The sequence below is a fragment of the Scardinius erythrophthalmus genome, assembly GCF_964197995.2.
Source record: "Scardinius erythrophthalmus genome assembly, chromosome: 1".
Taxonomy (NCBI): Eukaryota; Metazoa; Chordata; class Actinopteri; order Cypriniformes; family Leuciscidae; genus Scardinius; species Scardinius erythrophthalmus.
In genome coordinates, this window is record NC_138221.1 from 54,573,042 (window position 1) to 54,592,011 (window position 18,970).

At 38.8% G+C, this 18,970-nt stretch overlaps 2 protein-coding genes across 3 annotated transcripts in view; one reads left to right on the plus strand and one right to left on the minus strand.

The window, feature by feature from the left end:
• Positions 1-5,521, plus strand: part of pvalb6 (parvalbumin 6) — a 44,046-nt gene extending 38,525 nt beyond the window's left edge. The window contains exons 2-5 of one of the 2 annotated variants that reach the window (XM_081371985.1): positions 2,899-2,967; positions 3,146-3,278; positions 3,558-3,667; positions 4,737-5,521. In XM_081371985.1, coding sequence (XP_081228111.1) covers positions 2,907-2,967; positions 3,146-3,278; positions 3,558-3,667; positions 4,737-4,762 — 330 coding nt within the window. In that variant the 5' untranslated portion in view covers positions 2,899-2,906 and the 3' untranslated portion in view covers positions 4,763-5,521. The remainder of the gene's footprint in view (positions 1-2,898; positions 2,968-3,145; positions 3,279-3,557; positions 3,668-4,736) is intronic. The other variant, XM_081371986.1, reaches the window with a different exon arrangement.
• Positions 5,522-6,194: 673 nt separating this feature from the next.
• Positions 6,195-17,561, minus strand: baiap2l2a (BAR/IMD domain containing adaptor protein 2 like 2a). Its single transcript, XM_081389085.1, has 14 exons — positions 17,369-17,561; positions 16,910-16,985; positions 15,168-15,254; positions 14,405-14,466; positions 14,212-14,283; positions 13,870-13,950; positions 13,629-13,760; positions 13,167-13,268; positions 12,968-13,019; positions 12,678-12,870; positions 9,704-9,769; positions 9,471-9,627; positions 7,785-7,825; positions 6,195-7,647 (listed from the first exon to the last, which is right to left on the minus strand). Exons 1-14 carry the CDS (start codon positions 17,420-17,422, stop codon positions 7,575-7,577), a joined length of 1,248 nt encoding a protein of 415 aa, XP_081245211.1. The 5' UTR covers positions 17,423-17,561; the 3' UTR covers positions 6,195-7,574.
• Positions 17,562-18,970: the final 1,409 nt, after the last annotated feature.

Sequence of the window (18,970 nt, forward strand, 5' to 3'; positions counted from 1 at the left end):
GTTCCCTGTTAGCTGGGATTGCGTTTACCCTGCAGACATACTTTTGTAAGTGCCACAGTGAGTTAAAAACAACTATAATGAGGTTTTGACTGAGACCAGAGGTCAAATGTATTTCAGATCAGGGCATTAAGGGCAGCTCTCCACATGGCAGACATAACCGTGGCTGGCATTGGAGATTCCTCCCTCTGGAGCTCCCTTTCATCTCCGTCTCTGGCAATCTTGACATTCCCTGGCCCTGCTGCCAGCGGGGCTCATGAGGGTTGACAGTTACGCCCAGCGATGCTGCAGGATTAGAGATGATTCTCCAGGGCCCCGGGGTCTCTCCGAGCCACAAGGAGAGAGAGACAGAGAGAGAGAAAATTAGCCCCCAGGAAGGGGAATTGGGGACTTTGAGGTGGGAGGAAAGGGGAAAGCCTTACAAGAAGAACGGCATCTTCTGGGAAACAAACAGCGTGAGACATGAAAAACACAAAGAAGAAAAAGTCTTCTAGAGGGCTTGTAGCACCATCCCTTGCAGATATAGAGTACATGCTACTGAGACATATCCTACATCCTAATTCACACACTAATCTATCCTCTCTTGCAAGAAAATATTGTGTTTTGACACTAGTATTTCTGTATACAGACCTCTTTGAGGGCTTGAAATACTGTTTGCATGTTACGGCGTATAGCCTCTATAAGAGGACAAAAAGAAATTTTGATTGAGTGATTTCAATTGTTAAGAAGAGAGTGAAGAGGAGTGGATGAGGGTGGAAACAGAGAATTATTAAAGAGAGATGCATGTCAAGAGACTGATGGGAGGGTGAAGAGAGATATCAAAGAGGGCCGATGCTATCTCTGAGAGGGGTGTGGAAATTAGGATATAACATCAGATATAATATCTGGCCCACATCTGGTACAGGATTCCACGCGTACCAGATGTGGGCCGGATCTGGGCCGACACTATCTTGCTGTCTGAAAAGAGAGGAAGAGGTTTGTGTTGTGCAAGATCCCCCCTTCCTCAATACCTGATAAAGAGACCTTCATGATGAAGCTAGTTTGACTAAAGTTGGTCAGCTAACTGAAAACAAAGAAAGGAAAGTGTTTCATTTTAGCTTTGGTATTATAATGTGATATGTCATTTGAAAGACATTAACATATTTGTGTGATTTAGAATAAACAGCAAATTAAACAGCTAACAGCTGACCCTACCAAAATTTATTTTACCTGTCTCCAATGTTTTGCTAATTAAACATCTCTGTGTTTTGTTGGTTGCTGTATTAGCATGTTTGGCTTTGCCAGTGCAGCTGACATCCACATTAGACCTTCACATGCATTGACCAGATAGATCTCGCTGTATCAAACGTCTTTGAGGAAAGTCAGCAGCCGCGCTGCGCTCCAGTCAGCAGAGCTGAAGCTTGTTTTTGCCCAAGCTGACCTCCAACTGATCCAGATCAATGGAACGAGGAGCCAGCTGAAAGCAAAAAATACAATCTGTACTTTCACTGCACACCTGCACATACCCATACTGCCGGGTATGGGAAAATGACACTGAGGAGTTTTTTTAAATTTTTTTTTTAATATGGGCGGGTGAAGGACTAACAATCGGTCGAGGTAAAGTAGAAAGAAGCTGAGAGGACTGTTAAAAACTGCTTTTAAATGATTACGCCAGTCTGACCGTGACTTGTGTGGAAATTATCACCTTACACACTCTTAAAAAAATAGTGCATCCAAAAATGAAAGTCATTATTCACTCACTTTCATGTCATTCCAAACCACTATTATATTATTGAAAAAAAGAAAAAACTTATTTTATTTCAGCTAGTTGCAAAGGCAACATTTCTCATTTTTGTTTAGGCCTACTAAAAATAACTAAAACTAATGAATAAAAATACCACTTATGACTTGTGCATTATATACTGTATTTCAAGTCTCTTCATGTAAAGTAATAGTTTTGTATGAGGAACAGACTAAAAAATAAAGAATTATTCACTCAAATCCCATTCGCATGATTTAAATATGCACACTTTGGTTATGAGATGGCTGAATGTTCATTTTTAGGTGACTGTCCGTTTAAAAACCCTTAAGAACTGAGCAGTAAAGTTTATACACTTACTATCAAAGACTAAACTGTGAGTCATTTGCTTAGGAAGCGTTTGGTGAATGTGTGCTTATTAAAAATGTATTTCCAGCTAAAGTCATCTTTGATTATGGTCTCCGTGTATCAGCTGTTGGCTTGGACTGAAGCTAGAGTCTAATGATGCAAAGACAATCTCTGGATGACTGTTTGAAATAAGTATATCTGATAGTCATATTATCTCAGTCGGATGTTAATTTCACCTCCTTTTTTTTACCCTACTTTATGAAGGGATATAGAGAAAGAGAATGGTAATGAACACTGTAGTCATCATGTGTGTGGAATCACTAGGCATTTTGCAGGATGCACTCTTAAAAATATGGGTTCTTTATTGGCATCGATAATTCCATGGAGAATCTTTAACATCCATGGAACAAAAGGTTCTTTAGATTATTCAAATGTTCTTCACACTAAAACAAAAATGGTTCTATTAAGAACTGATCACTGAAAGGTTCTTTCTGGAACACAAAATGGATCTTCTCTGCAAAACCCTCTTTTGAAACCTTTATTTTTAAGAGTGTATGAAGCCAGATATATAGAAGCCTCCGAGATGTTTTCCTCTCTGATCTGGAGTTGGACCTGAGCTGTGTGGTTTCAAAGAATCACACACGTCAGATGTTTGGCATTCTCTAACCCCTCAACACACGTTCATAATTTATGACTTTTTGAAGGCCTTTTATCCATTCCTTCTCTTCATGATATCTAATGCATTGTTTCACTGTGTATTGCTTTTCTACTATACAGTATCAATGTTTTTTTTCTCTCTCTGTCTCTTTTTGCAGTTGTAGAAATGGCGATGAACAGCATCCTCAACCCTGATGACATTAAGAAGGCACTGGATGCATTTAAAGGTGAATATGATCCACAAAATTCACCATTTGTGTTTTACAAAAGAAAGAAAGAAAGACATTTGAGTTGGAAAAAATTGAGGATGAGGAAATGATGACATAATTTCCATTTTCGAGCAAAGTATTTGTAGTTTCCGGACAAAACATCAGTGATTCCCTCTGTGTTTCGATCTTCTCGCAGCCGTCGGCTCATTCGACCACAAGAGGTTTTTTGAGATTGTCGGACTGAAGGCGAAGTCGGCTGATGAGGTGAAGAAGGCTTTCCATGTCCTGGACGCCGACAATAGCGGCTTTATAGAGGAAGAGGAACTTAAGTAAGATTTACACAATTTCTATGCTACAAAAAACAAACAAACATGTTTTCTTGTAACCAATTAACCCCCCGTGCCAGGTTGCACCGATGGACAATGATATCGCGTATCGTCGATAGCCAGACGAGATACTGTCAAAAGCATCAGCTATCAGCCATATCAAGGGATTTGCGCTACACCACTGCTTGTAACCCATAATGTTTGTAATTGAAACTCTCTGGATAAAGGCGAGCACACAAGAGGTTTGAAAGGTGTTCGACTCGCTCTGTTTGCTCTCTGCAGGTTTGTTCTGAAGGGTTTCGCTACAGACGGGAGAGACCTGACCGATAAGGAGACCAAAGCATTCCTGCAGGCTGCGGACAAAGATGGAGATGGAAAGATTGGAGCAGAAGGTAAAGTGAAAGGAATATACCGTATCTGTTATCTGATTGATATTTTTTTAGCAAGTAAAAGCCTTCTAGTTTTATTCTAAAAATGTCCCCCTTCAAGTTATGTTACACACGTTCAATTGCTGTCAAATCTTTAATGATTTTTAAAAAGCAAACATAAGATTAACTTTTATTTTGTTAGTAATATTTCCAAATAAACAGTTACTTTACTAAAGCAATCTAGGTTTACCTGATTATAAAGTTTTTTAAGAAAAATCATGTTAAAATGTGAGAATCAAATATGATACATCAGGCTTTTTAGGAATGTTTTTTTTTTTTTTTCATTTCTCAATCATAATTGTATTGTATTGCATTGCATTGCTTTATATGTTTTGCCCTCACAATAAAAACTACAGAGATTTGGCCATAAACTGATGTTTAAATATTACTTTTTATGCAAGAATTCTGCTATAATGTTTTAAAAATCTCATTGATTTACATTACAAGCTATTAGAATTTCATCTTTCTTTTGGCAATATAAATATCATCAACCAAATTCCATATTTTTTGCTTAGACTTTTTCTTTCTTTTCCTCTCATGTATAAGCTCAATTTTCTCATTACGACACTATTCTATTCTATTCTATACTATATACTATACTATACTATGCTTTATGAGCCATAAAAGTCTGTTGTATCAAATATGATACTCAACAAAAAACACATTCAACTTTTTTATGTTTTATCAAATGTTTAATAATCTGTTCCATTTTTTAAATGTATAAATAATACAAATAGATTTTTCTGACTATTATTTCATAAGTCAGGCTGGTTACACTTTATTTTAAGGTGTCATTGTTACAGTGTAATTATATATTTAAGTACTGAGTACTTTAAGTACTCATTTCGCCAATATCTGTTGAAACTTCATATGGATGCACACAAACTGACAACTGACTAGATTTTAAAATTATTGTCGCAATTTCTTTCTCTCACAGTCTAGAGCCCTTAAGGGCATGATACTTTTACTAAACAACATTATGTACCTTTTTCATCAAAAACTACTAATAGTTTCTAATCTCTTTTTGTTTCAGAGTTTGCTGCTCTGGTTCGTGAATAAGTGATACAGACTCTTGGCCTGTTCATAGGCCTACCTCATGATCCCTTGACCTCGACCTCAGCCTAAAATGCCCCTGAAGCACAGACGCACATACACACTCACTTAAGCCCTGGGTATACTTCGTTTTCCGCATTCCGCGTTCCGCTCGTGAGTGCACAAGCCTTTGAAAGTATACTCCTTTAGCCGTGAACGTGGAAAGACGTGTTCAGCGCACATCACACATCTAGTGGACTTTGCTTTCAAGCGCTCAACACGCAACGGTCACAAAAATTGGGCTGTCCGTGGTCAGTGTGCGGACCCTCCTGATGGCGAAAATTACGTCACGCAGGCAGTGCGCGGACCGTTGCGGAATGCGGAAGACTGAAGTATACTTTGGGCTTCGCACACATGCTTGCACACCCACTCCTGAAGACATCACCAACACACATACACAAATCTCCCACCATCATGCCATTTATTTTCCTTTTTATATAAAAGTGAGTGTTTATGCTATTGTATAGATCGAGACCTTTAACTGGGAAAACCTCATGCCGTCAACATGTAGATATAAGAGAAAAGAAAACAACATACTCTCCATCGTCCACTATTCTTGGTCTGTCTTAATTTTCCTTGAATCTCTCCCATTGATCTTTCTCTCCACTGCCCCCCGACTTCCCTCCAAACTCTCTCCATCTCTCTGGCAACAAGCCTCTGTGAAACACACCAAAAGAAGAAAGAGGTCAAGTTGTGAAAGAAAATAAAATAAAGAGACAATGCCTGAAGAGTTCCAGTGTGAAATAAATCTGTTTGTGTTCTCTATTTTCTTCTATAATTAGTCTGAAAGGGTTACAAAATTCTGAATCTATCTATCGATCTATCTGTCTGTCTGTCTGTCTGTCTGTCTGTCTGTCTATCTGTCTGTCTGTCTGTCTGTCTGTCTATCTGTCTGTCTGTCTGTCTGTCTGTCTGTCTATCTATCTATCTATCTATCTATCTGTCTATATATCTGTCTGTCTGTCTGTCTGTCTGTCTGTCTGTCTGTCTGTCTGTCTGTCTGTCTGTCTGTCTGTCTGACTATCTATCTATCTATCTATCTATCTGTCTATATATCTGTCTGTCTGTCTGTCTGTCTGTCTGTCTGTCTGTCTATCTATCTGTCTGTCTGTCTGTCTGTCTGTCTATCTGTCTGTCTGTCTGTCTGTCTGTCTGTCTGACTATCTATCTATCTATCTATCTATCTATCTATCTATCTATCTTAGTCTGTCTAAAGTGAATATTTTTCAGAAGAAAGCTAACGTCACATTCTGGAACTAAAATGATTTGTGAAAAAGTGGCACTGCTACTTTTAGTTAGTTACTCCCTAACACAGCAGTTAACTTTATCACTCTCAAACTCTTATGATGCTCATATTAAACATTTTTTAGAGAAATTGACCACTTCAGAGACACTGAATCAACTTCACATTATTTTATTTGTTCAGCAAACAGATCAAGATGTGAAGAATCGTATGCATAGTTCACAATATCTACAGGAGAGAGTGTACGTGCACCATATATTTCCCCTGTATCCTCTGGTTGAAGCATAATAGGCGTAAATCACTGTGATATAGGCACATATTTCTGTATTGAAGTATTCAATTAAACTAGAAAATATTCTCAAAGAAAAAAAAAACGTGCTGATTAGATGCAAGACATTCCTAGAAATGGGCTTGTACTAATGGGCTTGACACCACAGGAGAAGGTCACGCCAATTACTGTCAAGGTTAAAACGAACATTTACTTAAGAGGCTCTTAAGCAGACAGAACAGCCAATTTAAGGGCAGCTTATAATTGGGCACGTCAGATGAATTAACTGAGCCGAGAGACAAAGTTCAAGCACAGAACCGGAGAGAGAGACCGATAGTCGCTTATCAGAGATACCGGGGGTCCAAGAGGTCAGACCTCATAGAACTGTAGTTAAACCAGCCCAAATGGCATCAAGCATGACAGTATACATATAAAGTGCATTTGGAGGACCAGGGGATGCTTTAGGAAGTGTTTTTCTTAGTGCAAATTCTATGCAATTATTAAAATATGTGAAAGATGAAAAAGACACTTGTTTCAGCACATAAAAAAACCTGATGCACTTTATAATGGACTGGAGGAAACATGGATGACAAGAGAACCAGGAAGTGATGTCATGTTTGAAAATACACAGAAATGACCACTGGTATAGTGGCATTAAATATTTGGACACATAAGCCACATTGAAAAATGTCATTGCATTATATGACAATACTAAACCAAGTGCATTGAATTTAAAGAAATACAATTTTCACTTAACACTTTTCAAGCCATAAATTTCCCAAAAAGAAAGGTTTCAAGTGATAGGTACACTGTTCCAAATAAAGATAAACAGTGTTGTGAAACTTTCTGGTAATCGAATGTTGCAACATGTCCGTAGGTATTGTGATGATCTGTACCTGTGTTTACTCTGAGAAGAACTGGCTTCATACATCCACTCAAAAACACCTGCAGTATTTGTTTGTATATGTCACACCATGAAATTCATGTATTTTAAGTGTGACAAAGTGTCCAAATACGTTATGGGGCCACTCTATATAAAAGAGAATTATTAATTGTTTGTTGCCGCCAACCCTCCAACAGCCTGTAGATAAAGGTACATTTTCTTCACTACCTGATTTAATGGATTTTTAATGACCAGTCATTAATCATTGTTGAGTCGCATTGTCTTAAATGTGATGGTTTGTACTGATTATGCTGGAAAATTAATATGCAAAATGTGGAGCACTGATTAGCTGTTGAAGAATTGTTGCCATTGGTTGAAATATCTTTCATATGCGTGGAGCTGATCTGTCATTGGTTTTGGTGGGTTTCAGCTTCACGGTGGCAAATGGATTCGTGCCTCTGCAAAAACAGAGAATGAAATTATGATAAACAGAAACATCTGCAATGTAGATGATCTCTTATTGGTGCTGAGGATGCGAAAAGCAACATAATTAAAGGTTAATGGACATGAATAGAAAACAGGTGTTTTTACCGACCTTGGAAAAAGTACTGGTCGAGACTCATATTGATCTTGTCCCTGTCGAAAACAAAATAAGACAAGTCATTCAGTATTGATGATTCTTTTAAAGTGGTTTTATACTATTCTTACAATTAGTATGCAAAAAAGTCACAGCAAAACCACACAAATGTAATGTTTTCTCCTAGAGACTGATCTTGAAATCAACGGTAAAAACTCAAAAACCAAAAGCGAACTGCAGTAGTGAAACTAACTGCTTATAGTTGCATCAAAGGTGTAAAACAGACGAACCCTTCCAGCCCATTAGATTTTATTTTGTGGCCCGATAATAAATAAAGATTATTTAAGTATGTTTTATAAGAAAATACTCTATTATCAGTCTATTTCAAAATTTCATGCTTAATCCAATGTGTTACCTACCATTTCTTTGTAATTATTTGTGAAATTTGTTGAAAATTCAAAGTAAATCCTACACCAATTTCAATTACTGCAATAGAATTCTAATGTGATAATGTACTACTTCCTATCGCGTGAACATAATATTTCGTAAGTATTGAACAACAAAACTGTACATCAATGCGGAAGTCACTATGCAGTATATTATTATGAATGTATTAATATATTGGTCAAAATATTCAACTTACAATTTATAAAAATCATGTTGGTTTATTGTTCAGTTTCGTATATAATGAATATTAAACACTATTCCCAACATCTACTGTTAATATATATGGTTTAATTTGTCATCAATTAAGGTTTTTCCTGTTTCCTCAATATCACACCTGTTAGTCTTTTATAAAATCCCTTTATCTGACAAAAGCCACAATCCTCCAGGACATGACATCATTTTGGAGGGAAATGGACAGCACACATGTTGGTGAGCAATGGATTTGTTAAATTCTGTGGTGTTTGGTTGGTTTCACACTAAAGCACACTCTATCCTGTTTGATAAAATCAATTAAATCAGCATAATGATCAACATGGATGCTGTCATGTAATCCAACTCACTCCCTCACTGAGAAGGAGAGAGAGACATAGACACAGCAAACCATAATTGTTACTCTTTGCTTAAATTTTGGTATAGCAGAGGATCACACCAAAGCATGCACGCACACACACACACACACACACACACACACACACACACATACACACACACACACACACACACACACAGACCGTCAGCAGAAAGAGCTGCCCCCCTGCAGCCACCAGAACGAAGGATGCGGTGTCGTGGAGTACAGAACTTCACCACAGTGCCCCTGCTGGCCACAGTAGGAACTTACACTTAAAATTCAACGTCAGTCTGCTCTCATCTCATCTACACATTTACATTAGCCTACAGTCAGGAATCTCTCCAGGGATTTAAAATATTCTGAACATCAGCAGATCTTAAAGAAACCCACGAACCACATCAGAATTTAAAACACACTCAAAGGATTCCTACATTACAGTCACTGAATCTTAATCTTCAAAATGTTTGCCCTCATACATTTCATCAAAATGTAATAACTTTACCTTTCCAGCTGAAATCATCAATATATTCAACCTGTAGATATAGATTCTTTAATCGGTGTCTAATAGATTGCTGATGGATAAAATCCAGTCATTTTAATATAATTAATAAAAAAATTAATGAATAATTAAAATTTCTTTAATTCGATTTTTTTATGTTGTTGTTGATGTTGATTTTAACAGGTCTTACTCTGTTTTCTGAAGGGGTGGGAGTGACAGGCCTGGAGTTTCTAGATCTGGTCGATGGAGAAGGCGGCGGAGGAGGTGCAGGCGGAGCTATTTGTTGGCTGCTGCTCACTTTTTGATCGAGGAGGTTACTCATACTGCTGCTGCTTCTAAAAGAACTGCTACTAAACAGAGAATAATGGTTAAAAGTCATGAGATTGAAGAAATGAGAAAGTAGAGAAAGCAGTATCAGCTTACCTGGAGACAGGTGGCCCAGGTGGTTCATTCATGGGGCCTACATAAGCAGCAGGGAACCAGCCTTGCCTAAACAATGCATATCCAATGAACAGGAAACAAAATCAGGTGGTCTGTTTGAACATCAGATGTTTTTAGTGTGTTACTGAGGAGAATAAAGCAACTCTCTTTCAAAAATGGACATTAATGGAGTTTGAACACCATCAAAAGTAAAGACTTTCGAGTCTTGAACGAGAATTAATCAGTCTCTTAAGCGGGTAACTGGTTCACAGAATCGAACTGAATCAAACTTTAGTTCTGGATTGATTACACACGACACACATTTGAAGTAGCACGCACGCTACCTTAGCAGCACCGAATGAGCTATTAGACATGTCCAGACGGGTTATTGAACCAAAGAACTGGTTCGAAATGAACAAATCAAACCTACAGGCAGAGATGAAATTCAACTTTTTCAGTCATGTTCGACCAGGGGCACTGCTGGAAACATCCCACCCCATTACAGTGCACCTGTGTCTGACTCAAAGGCCCTGTTTACACCTGGTATTAAGATGCATTTTGTTCGGTCGGATCACTAGTGGACGATACTAAATACGGTGTAAACGGGGTCTAAAACATTATGAGCTTGTCCACTTTTGAAGACTTCCAGAGGTAGTCGAAAACACATTTGACCTGATTGCTTTCATAGTGTAAACGCTCATGTGGTCGAATGTGTTCGAACAGTCAAAAAAAGACGCCTACTCTCCACCTATTGACCTAATGTGTGACCTAAACATTATGGGAAGCGGACGGGATTTAAACTTTGTCAGCTGGAGAACCAAATTGGGTTTGAAGACGAAAAACGTACCAAGCATAATGTTTTCTTGCCATTACTGATTTCTACATTTGGTCTTGCGGTTGTCAGAGAAGTAATGAAAGCTGATGATCTCTATGTTTTTTGGCTCCAGTTGCGTTCATATGTAAATTGAGTGAGCTTATTTTGTCCATTAGATCAAAAGATCTGAAAAACACATTTACACGCCCATAGACCCTCCCCTAGAAGAAATCAGGACAGAAGTGATTGAAAGTGGACAAAAGAGATGGATTAAAACACCAGGTGTAAACAGGAATGTGTCTCCCTCATCTACTAGTGATCCGATCAACCAAATGCATTTATACCAGGTGTAAACAGGGCCAAAAAGAATCAAATAAGCCAGTTCTAACCGTCAAGTTTTTTAAAGGTTATCCTCTGACTGTCAGTCCAAATCCGATTATTGTGCATTTCCGATTTGGTTCTGATCATATGTAGCATGTGTGACTGTGAAGGGCAAAAAAAATCACATGAAATCAGATTTTCACAAATCAGTTTTGAGCTACATTAATGTGTGGTTTGAAATCCTATTCAAATCGCATTTCTGGAAATCTGTTTCAGTCTGACCACTCTAATCAGATTTTGCATGATTTATGTCACTATCACAGCATGTAAAACATGTCAGACGTTGTTATAGGAAACATGCTTAAAGTTGCTGCAGAAACAAGGTTGTGCTGTTTGCAAAGTGCCGGATGAACAACAAATGACAATATATTGGAGACATTACAGTACGGAATAAAGCTGCGCATAGTTAAAGGGACACTTCACCCATTTGCATTAAGCTTTGCATTGTTAGAAACCCAGTCATACTATTGAATGGTCGTGCAACACTCTCATTTTCCCCTGAGACGGGAGAAATCTGTTATTTACCCCTTACACTTCCTCCTACAATGACGCAAAAATCGTCATTTTGCGTCATTGTAGGAGGAAGTGTTAGAGGGGGGGATTTCTGTTAAGACTACAGACACTAGTTTCTCATCTTTCCCAGGGTGGGGCGCGCTCACGCTACAGACCTATTACAGATCAGTGGGTGGGACTTTACTCTCTGAAACTGAAAGCAATATCCTCCATCTTGTTTGAAGCTAAGCTAACAGGCGCTGTGGAGACAGATGTACAGTTATGACAATAGCGGAGGAGAGTGCTCAATATGATATAGAAGAAGAGGATTTCGGAAGTCTGATGCTTGAATCAGGTGTTTGTGGCTACCTTTACAAGCCGCATTATAGCGAAGAGCAGCCGAGGCAGAAGACCTGCCTGCCGCGGACGAGGAGCCCGGACTGGCTCGAGTTAGGGCGGACTGGTGGCGCCGGTGATCTCACTATGCAGCTACGAACCGCTATGAACACAGAGATAGAGTCCGTCTGCGGCAAAGAATTTCAACGATGACAATTTCTCCTGGACGAAATCTCTGAATCAGACGAGGACACGGACGTTTGTGTTGAGAACTATCCTAGTTTCGCACCGCATATGTTCTGACTGAACATCCAGGTACCATGCAATAATTCACCTTTTCGAAAGAAATACAAACGAGGAGTAATGCACTATATGAGTTCGCCAACTAACTAGACATTTTGTGTGAATGTGAAATGAATTTCAAGCTCTGGTAGTAGCTAGCCTTGTAGACGGAAGAGTGATTTCTCTTATAGGCAGATATGCGCTTTCTGGATTAGTGGGAGTGGCTTGCGGAGCTGTGCAATGTGGTGCATTGTGGGAGTTGTTGTCTTTCATACAAATGCGTTCTGAAGTTATTTTTTGTCTTTTCTCGGTCACGAAGGCACCAAATTCAAAAATTATTTTACATTTCGACTACATATATGACCCACTTTAAATAAAAAACAATGTTCAAATGGGTGAAATGACCCTTTAAGCAAGGTAACCCCCAATCGCTCCCCGGGTGCCGCAGTGAGTGGCTGCCCACTGCTCCGGGTGAGTGTGTCCACGGTTTGTAGTGTGTGTGATCAGAGTACATATTCCGAGTTACCACACTTGGCCTTCACGTCACTTCACTTCACTTCTCTTAAGTTAGATTCACATTGAGTCTACATGTATTTAAATGTAATGCTCGACCGGACCAGAATAAAACAGCCCTAAAAGTCTAAAGGTTATTAAGGTGTTAATTGCTCTCACCGTCCAGAGCTATCAGAGCGTCCATACATCCAGCCGTTCCTAGGCTCTTTAAGGAGTAGTGCGATGGCTTCTCCCTGAGAGAACGGCAGGAGGGTGGAGTTAGCACTGGGAGGGTGGGGCACCAGCGCTCGCATCACTTTGCCACCAGCCAATCCTGAGACGGAGTTGGAACGACTGGGCTGAGGGGAGGGGCCTGCGATGAAGGGGTGAAATTGTCATATTGAGCAAAAAAAAAAAGGACATAATGTTCTTCAGATGTTTCGTCTGATATCAGAATAAGGTCTCCACACCTCTAGAGGGCACCGTTCCCAGTGGCTGCTCCGCCCAGCGGTTAACATCAAGCTGACAGAACGACATAGAAACATGGGGTGAGTTTAAACATCCACATCTATGAACAGCATCATCATTTAGGGTTGCTAAGTGTCATTAAATATAGTATCAAATGATTATTTTTTAATGTGATTACTGTGTCATTATACTGTATCTTACAATGCTGTCCTCCACTCGTGAAGGAGTGCGTGGACGGGAATCTCTTGTGTGATTCACCAGATCTTTCCACCCCTCTGCTCTGTTTTGCAGGCCACCCCCTGTCTGTGGGAGGAATAACACAGTCAATGTTAATCAGACTGAACACTTTGCATGAACAAAATCCAGTTACAAGAAATGTTTAAAGGGTGGGAAAAAACAATATTCTAGAAAATAACTTTTATGTAGCATAAAGCAGGTTTTTAAAGTCCCCTCGAAAATTGTGTAAACAAAAAGTTAATAATTACTAATAATAAGCTTTTACAATAAGACCTTTAGTACATTTCAAGCACTTTTGACAAGTTCTCCTTTATAATATCTACTTATTACTTTGGTTACAACTTAAAGCAGCACATTAAGCGGCAAGTTAATTATATACATTAAAAATATAATATAATATAAAAAAAAGAAAATAATGACATTAACCTTGTTCATGAGATATGCAATAGACTGGGTGAGTCCGCAGTGTTTCTCCGCCAGGAATCGATATCTTCTTTCTTCCTCCTTTAATGCGTCTTTCTGACACTCTCTGAGAAAGTTCACATACTCGCTGCCATCCTAAACACAAACATCACCATCAACATCATCATCATTCTTTTTTTCTTTTCTTTTTTATGAGAAATGACATCTAAAGTGCCATTTGGGAAGGGTCACACACTGCTCTCACCTGTGGGACCCCTCGCCTCATCTGTCTCTCCAGTGCTGTTGCCTGGTTTCTCACCTCCATCTCATAGCGCCTCCTGCTGTTCTGGAGGAGAAAGCGAACCAACAACATCAACATATATACTGTATATTCTTTTAGTTTCAACATTCAGGTTTATTTTAATCGGCTAATGTTCCATGTTATGAGTTTTGAGAAGGCTGAAGGAAGTAATCCTTTATTAAGGGGCACATAGATTTAGCTGCCGTTATAATTATAATAACAAGCAGGTGTTTATGTGGGTTTTGTTTTCTTAAAATAGACATTTTCTTGTTTGAATTTGCAATATATACAGAATAAAAAACTCACCAATATGTAATCTTTATCTAGTCTGACATTGTTGTCCATCTCTTGAAGGACCTCGGAGTGGAACCAGCGGAACTGAATCAATCAGACATACTCATTAAACATGGGATTAGCCGTACAGACAGTCTAACAAATATTACGTCAATAAAGTGAAAGATATAAAAAGATGAGCAATAAAGGAAGGTCTGTAACACACCACTCCCTCCAGCTCATTGGTGAGTCTCCTCTGACTGTCCGAGATCTGTATTAACACATCACCTGCAAAACAAACACACACATACATTTTTATTTATGATCTTATTACAGCCATTGTATCTTCTAGTTGAGTGTCTGTGTGCTAAAGTATAGGTAAGGTATTACCCTCTAAAGGTTGCACTGCCAAGCTGACGTTATGTCATCATTTATTATTTAACATCACAGAGGAGGTGCAGTTATCTGATATTGACTACAAAACTGACACACACACACACACACACACACACACACACACACACACGCACATACTGTCACACCATCTCTCTGTGGCCATAAATTATGATTCATAACAACAAAAGCACCATTGAAATTTAATGAAATTTTTCCATTAAACCACAACAGGGTGATAGATGTCAGCCATAAAGAAACTCACTCTTACTCTCACTCACTCTCTCTCTCTCTCTCGTGTGTAAGAAGGTTCTGGAGAAGAACAGAGTGCCTTAACAAGAGCAAAGTACAATATGATTGTTTGAAGGACACTGTCTCCCTCCCAATTTATCACCCTCAATAAAAACACACTCAAAACTCTCTTTCTCTCGCTCTCCCACTCAGTCCCTGTGATGGAAAGTACATATTTATCAGAAAAAAGAAAATGAACTGTGTATCGAAACAATCTCTGACTTTGACAGAAATGTGTCCTGCTGTAATTTAAAAGTGAAAGAATGTGATAGAAAATGAAATGATAAGAGGAAATAAAAGCTTACCCAGCAAATGCGATGACATAGTCTGCATGGCCTGTTCACCCATCTTAGACAGAGCATTGAAATAGGCCTCACTGGTGACGGCAAGGGCTGTAGACACACACAGTTTGATTCATTTACCACGGTAAGACTGATTTTAACATTTTTTTTTACAATAGTAATATCTGAACATCCATTAAACAAGATGAATTTACCTAAGATAAAATATTAAATACAAGAACTTGTTAGACAGAGAATGTATCATTAAAGTTAGGGTAGGCAATTTTCTGGGTGGCTAGCAATAGCGAGCTAGCTTTGAAAGCATGAGATCCCACCCTCCCTTCAGAGCGTCTTCAAAGACATGCCTCCTTCAAAACACATGAACACACAGCAGAGTCTGCAAAGCGTCACGAGAGACGACGTTAAATTACCTCATGTCTCAAAGCACGTAACGTTACAATAATAATGAACATAAACAACTTAAAGAGCACTGACCTGTACCACCTGACTGCTTCAGATTCATGTCAACACTGATAGTGTTGACACAGGAAATATGTCTATAGAAAGCTTGAAATGTCTACCTTTAAACAAACCAATTCAAATCTAAAAGAAAGTTGCATTTCTCCCTGGGAACGTTCACTACTGCGGAGATGGCGAGGCAGCATCATCAACTTCATCTTCGCTGCCGACACTGACACAGAAAACACTAATTTATTAATAGATAATTAAAATGTGTCTGCTATTTTTTGCACCAAGACATTCATAATCATTAGGCTGCTTTTGCTGGTGCTTTGCGACAAGCTTTCTGTATGCGCTTGAGCGTGCAATAGGCTATATACGCCTATATATATTAAATGCTCATTATGGTTTAGTATTCTCCTCAGTATATATTAGGTATATATAAGTAATTAAATTAATATAAACGTGCGATTAGTCGACTAATGGCTTAAATGAACGACTACTAGTCAACAAGAAAAATCTTTAGTCAGGGGCAGCCCTAATAAATAGACATACATAAATCCTGTAGATCTATATCTAGGCAGATGGAGCTGGGGGAGGTGGAGGCTTTCAGAGGAACTCTGATAACGTGCTGCAAGACTAGCCTACAGCAAACACTAAACCAGATTTAAATGTTGAGCAAGCAATCTCACTGGCTGCATAATCACCAGAGGCCAATCAGCTTGTACCATGAGGTAAAGCATGTAAAGGACCTATCAGCTTGCGCCCTTTAGAGTTGAATGAACTGGATATATCACACTAAATTTAAGATTTTATTTCTTGTTTTGTAATTTTAATTATTTTCTTTCTTTGGGCTGGAGTTAAGTGTTTAGTTATGTATGCAACACCAATTTTGAGGACTGGTATAAAGTAAAATATATATTGTGCAATCACCCAAACACTATAAAAAGCCATGAAATCACTTTATTGGTTCTTTAATAAATTGGAAGATGACTATCAAACAATGTTGTTTGATAGTCATCAAGTTTTTCACAGGATCAGACACTATCAAAGCTTCTGACGTACATATGTCAAGTTTGCACAGTGACCCTGGTGTTAGTGAAACTCAAGACTCATAAAATAGGCAGTCATTAAACAATGATGTTGAATGAGCCAATGGCGTTGCAGCAAAGCTGACTTATTATCATCAATGACAACCAGCAGCCCAAAGTTCAGCCACTCCACTTTCTTTCTTCCTCCTTTCATCTTTTTCAGTCTTACTTGCTTGCTTCACTCAGCCTCATTCATTCTTTCACATGTTGACTTGCCTTGGAAAGCCTGAATGTAGCTGTTTCCCAGTGCCACCAGTCTCTGCAAGCTTGGGTTGAACTGCTCCATTACGCTCTGAGCGGGTAGACAAACGGTTTGAGAATGACAGTCTGATAACCGATCAAATGTCAACACATTTTGTGACTATATGTTACACCACATTAATCTATCACCATGGTTACAGATTACTATTTGTCACAACAAAGTTTCCTTAGCTAAAAAACACTTCTGAACCAATATATATATAAATATATTATTTAACTTAATATGATCAAATTACATGACAGAAAAATGTATATGCTTCATGCTGAATATTTATAGATTTATTATAAAATTATATAGGCAACATTTCTGGACATGTAAATAAATGTCAGTGTATTTTATTACACATGTTCTACTCAGTAAATAGACATGTGATTGTGTAATCCAGACTCAATTGTGAGAGATTTCACGCTTACCGTATAAATGCCCAGAGTGGTGCGGTGCAGTTGATCACTGTTTTGTCCTGACATCCTGATCTGTCACTGTAGCACAGCAAACAAATAAATAACTTCCACTTACTAAACAACAAACAACCAGACTGACAGATGACCCACTGCTGATCTCCCCCTTGTTTCCTGTGTCCTCTCTTGTCTTGTCCTGTTTGTGAGTGTGAGTGTGTGTGTGTGTGTGTGTGTGTGTGTGTGTGTGTGTGTGTGTGTGTGTGTGTGTGAGAGAGAGAGAGAGAGAGAGAGAGAGAGAGAGAGAGAGAGAGAGAGAGAGAGAGAGAGAGAGAGAGAGAGAGAGAGAGAGAGAGAGAGAGAGAGAGAGAGAGAGAGAGAGAGAGAGAGAGAGAGAGAGAAACAGTGAGCTATTGGCACCCATGTGGCCTGTGAATTATTGAACAGTGCAGAGTAATAAAAGTGTGACTGAGGTTAGACACCTGCCGTAAACACTGCACACCAGTGTTGTACCGTCTAGCATTTTTCTCAGTGCAGTGATCAGAGACCTTTGCAAGTCCCTGACATTATTTAGCTACATTTATGCATTTGGCAGACACATTTATCCAAATCGACTTTATATTATATTGCAGTTGCTATATATTATGTTGTCATTATTATTATAAAAAAATAGTTCACATAAATTATTTTCATTGCAACAGGCCCCAAAAATGTTTTATACAAACTTGCTTGTGCTTGGAAAACAATTATAGTCTTTAAAGGCGTGGTATAATGCGTTTTTCACAAGATGTAAAATAAGTCTCTGATGTCCCCAGAGTGTGTATGTGAAGTTTTAGCTCAAAATACTCCACAGATATTTTATATAGCATGTTAAAGTTGTAAATTTTTGAGGGTGAGCAAAAACGCACCGTTTTGTGTCGGTTCCTTTAAATGCAAATGAGCTGCTGCTCCCGGCACAGAGGGGCGGAGCTTCAACAGCTTGCACTAATGCTGCGTTCCAGGCAGGTTTTTGAGCAAGTAAATCACGACTTCAAACCACGACTCACGACTTTGTAGCGTTCCAGGCCAGTCACGCCAAACTACCATGATCAAGGCTGTCAAGTTCAGGTTTACACTTTCACGACATACTTATTGTTTCAGACACATAACATTGTAATACATAATCGTGTGTATACTATTATCATTATTATTATATTATTATTAATTTGACTGCAACGTTATATTGTCCTAAAGTGTATTCTCACCGTGTACCGCCTGCAGAAACACTGCATCCGTAGGGGCTGCCATTGTTGTTTTGTATGGTTTCGCGGGCTATGTGACGTCAGAGCTCGTAACTGGGAGTACATCGATCTAGTACGAGTTCACGGGTGGGAAGTCACGGGTTTGACTGCCGTTCCAGTGCACTTTCACGGGTATAAGGTTGGAAAAACACGGGTTACAGGTTGACTGGAACGCACCATAACACAGACATGCACTGAAAATTTCCAAAACGTTTAGCCTTTTATGTTCAAACCGGATTCAGACGATGATGGAGACGAGACTCAAGAAGAAGTGACAACATGTAGAATGCAACAGGACGTTTCTTAATGGTTAGTTGATGAATTTATGTAGCTTATGTGT

Excerpts from the sequence above, each read along its gene's own strand:
- baiap2l2a (XM_081389085.1), bottom strand. The coding sequence starts at position 17,422 with ATGTCAGGACAAAACAGTGATCAACTGCACCGCACCACTCTGGGCATT. Across the intron at positions 16,986-17,368 it reads CCACTCTGGGCATTTATACG|AGCGTAATGGAGCAGTTCAA; the intron begins GTAAGCGTGAAA and ends CTACCCGCTCAG. Across the intron at positions 9,770-12,677 it reads CGCTCTGATAGCTCTGGACG|GCAAGGCTGGTTCCCTGCTG; the intron begins GTGAGAGCAATT and ends TGCATTGTTTAG.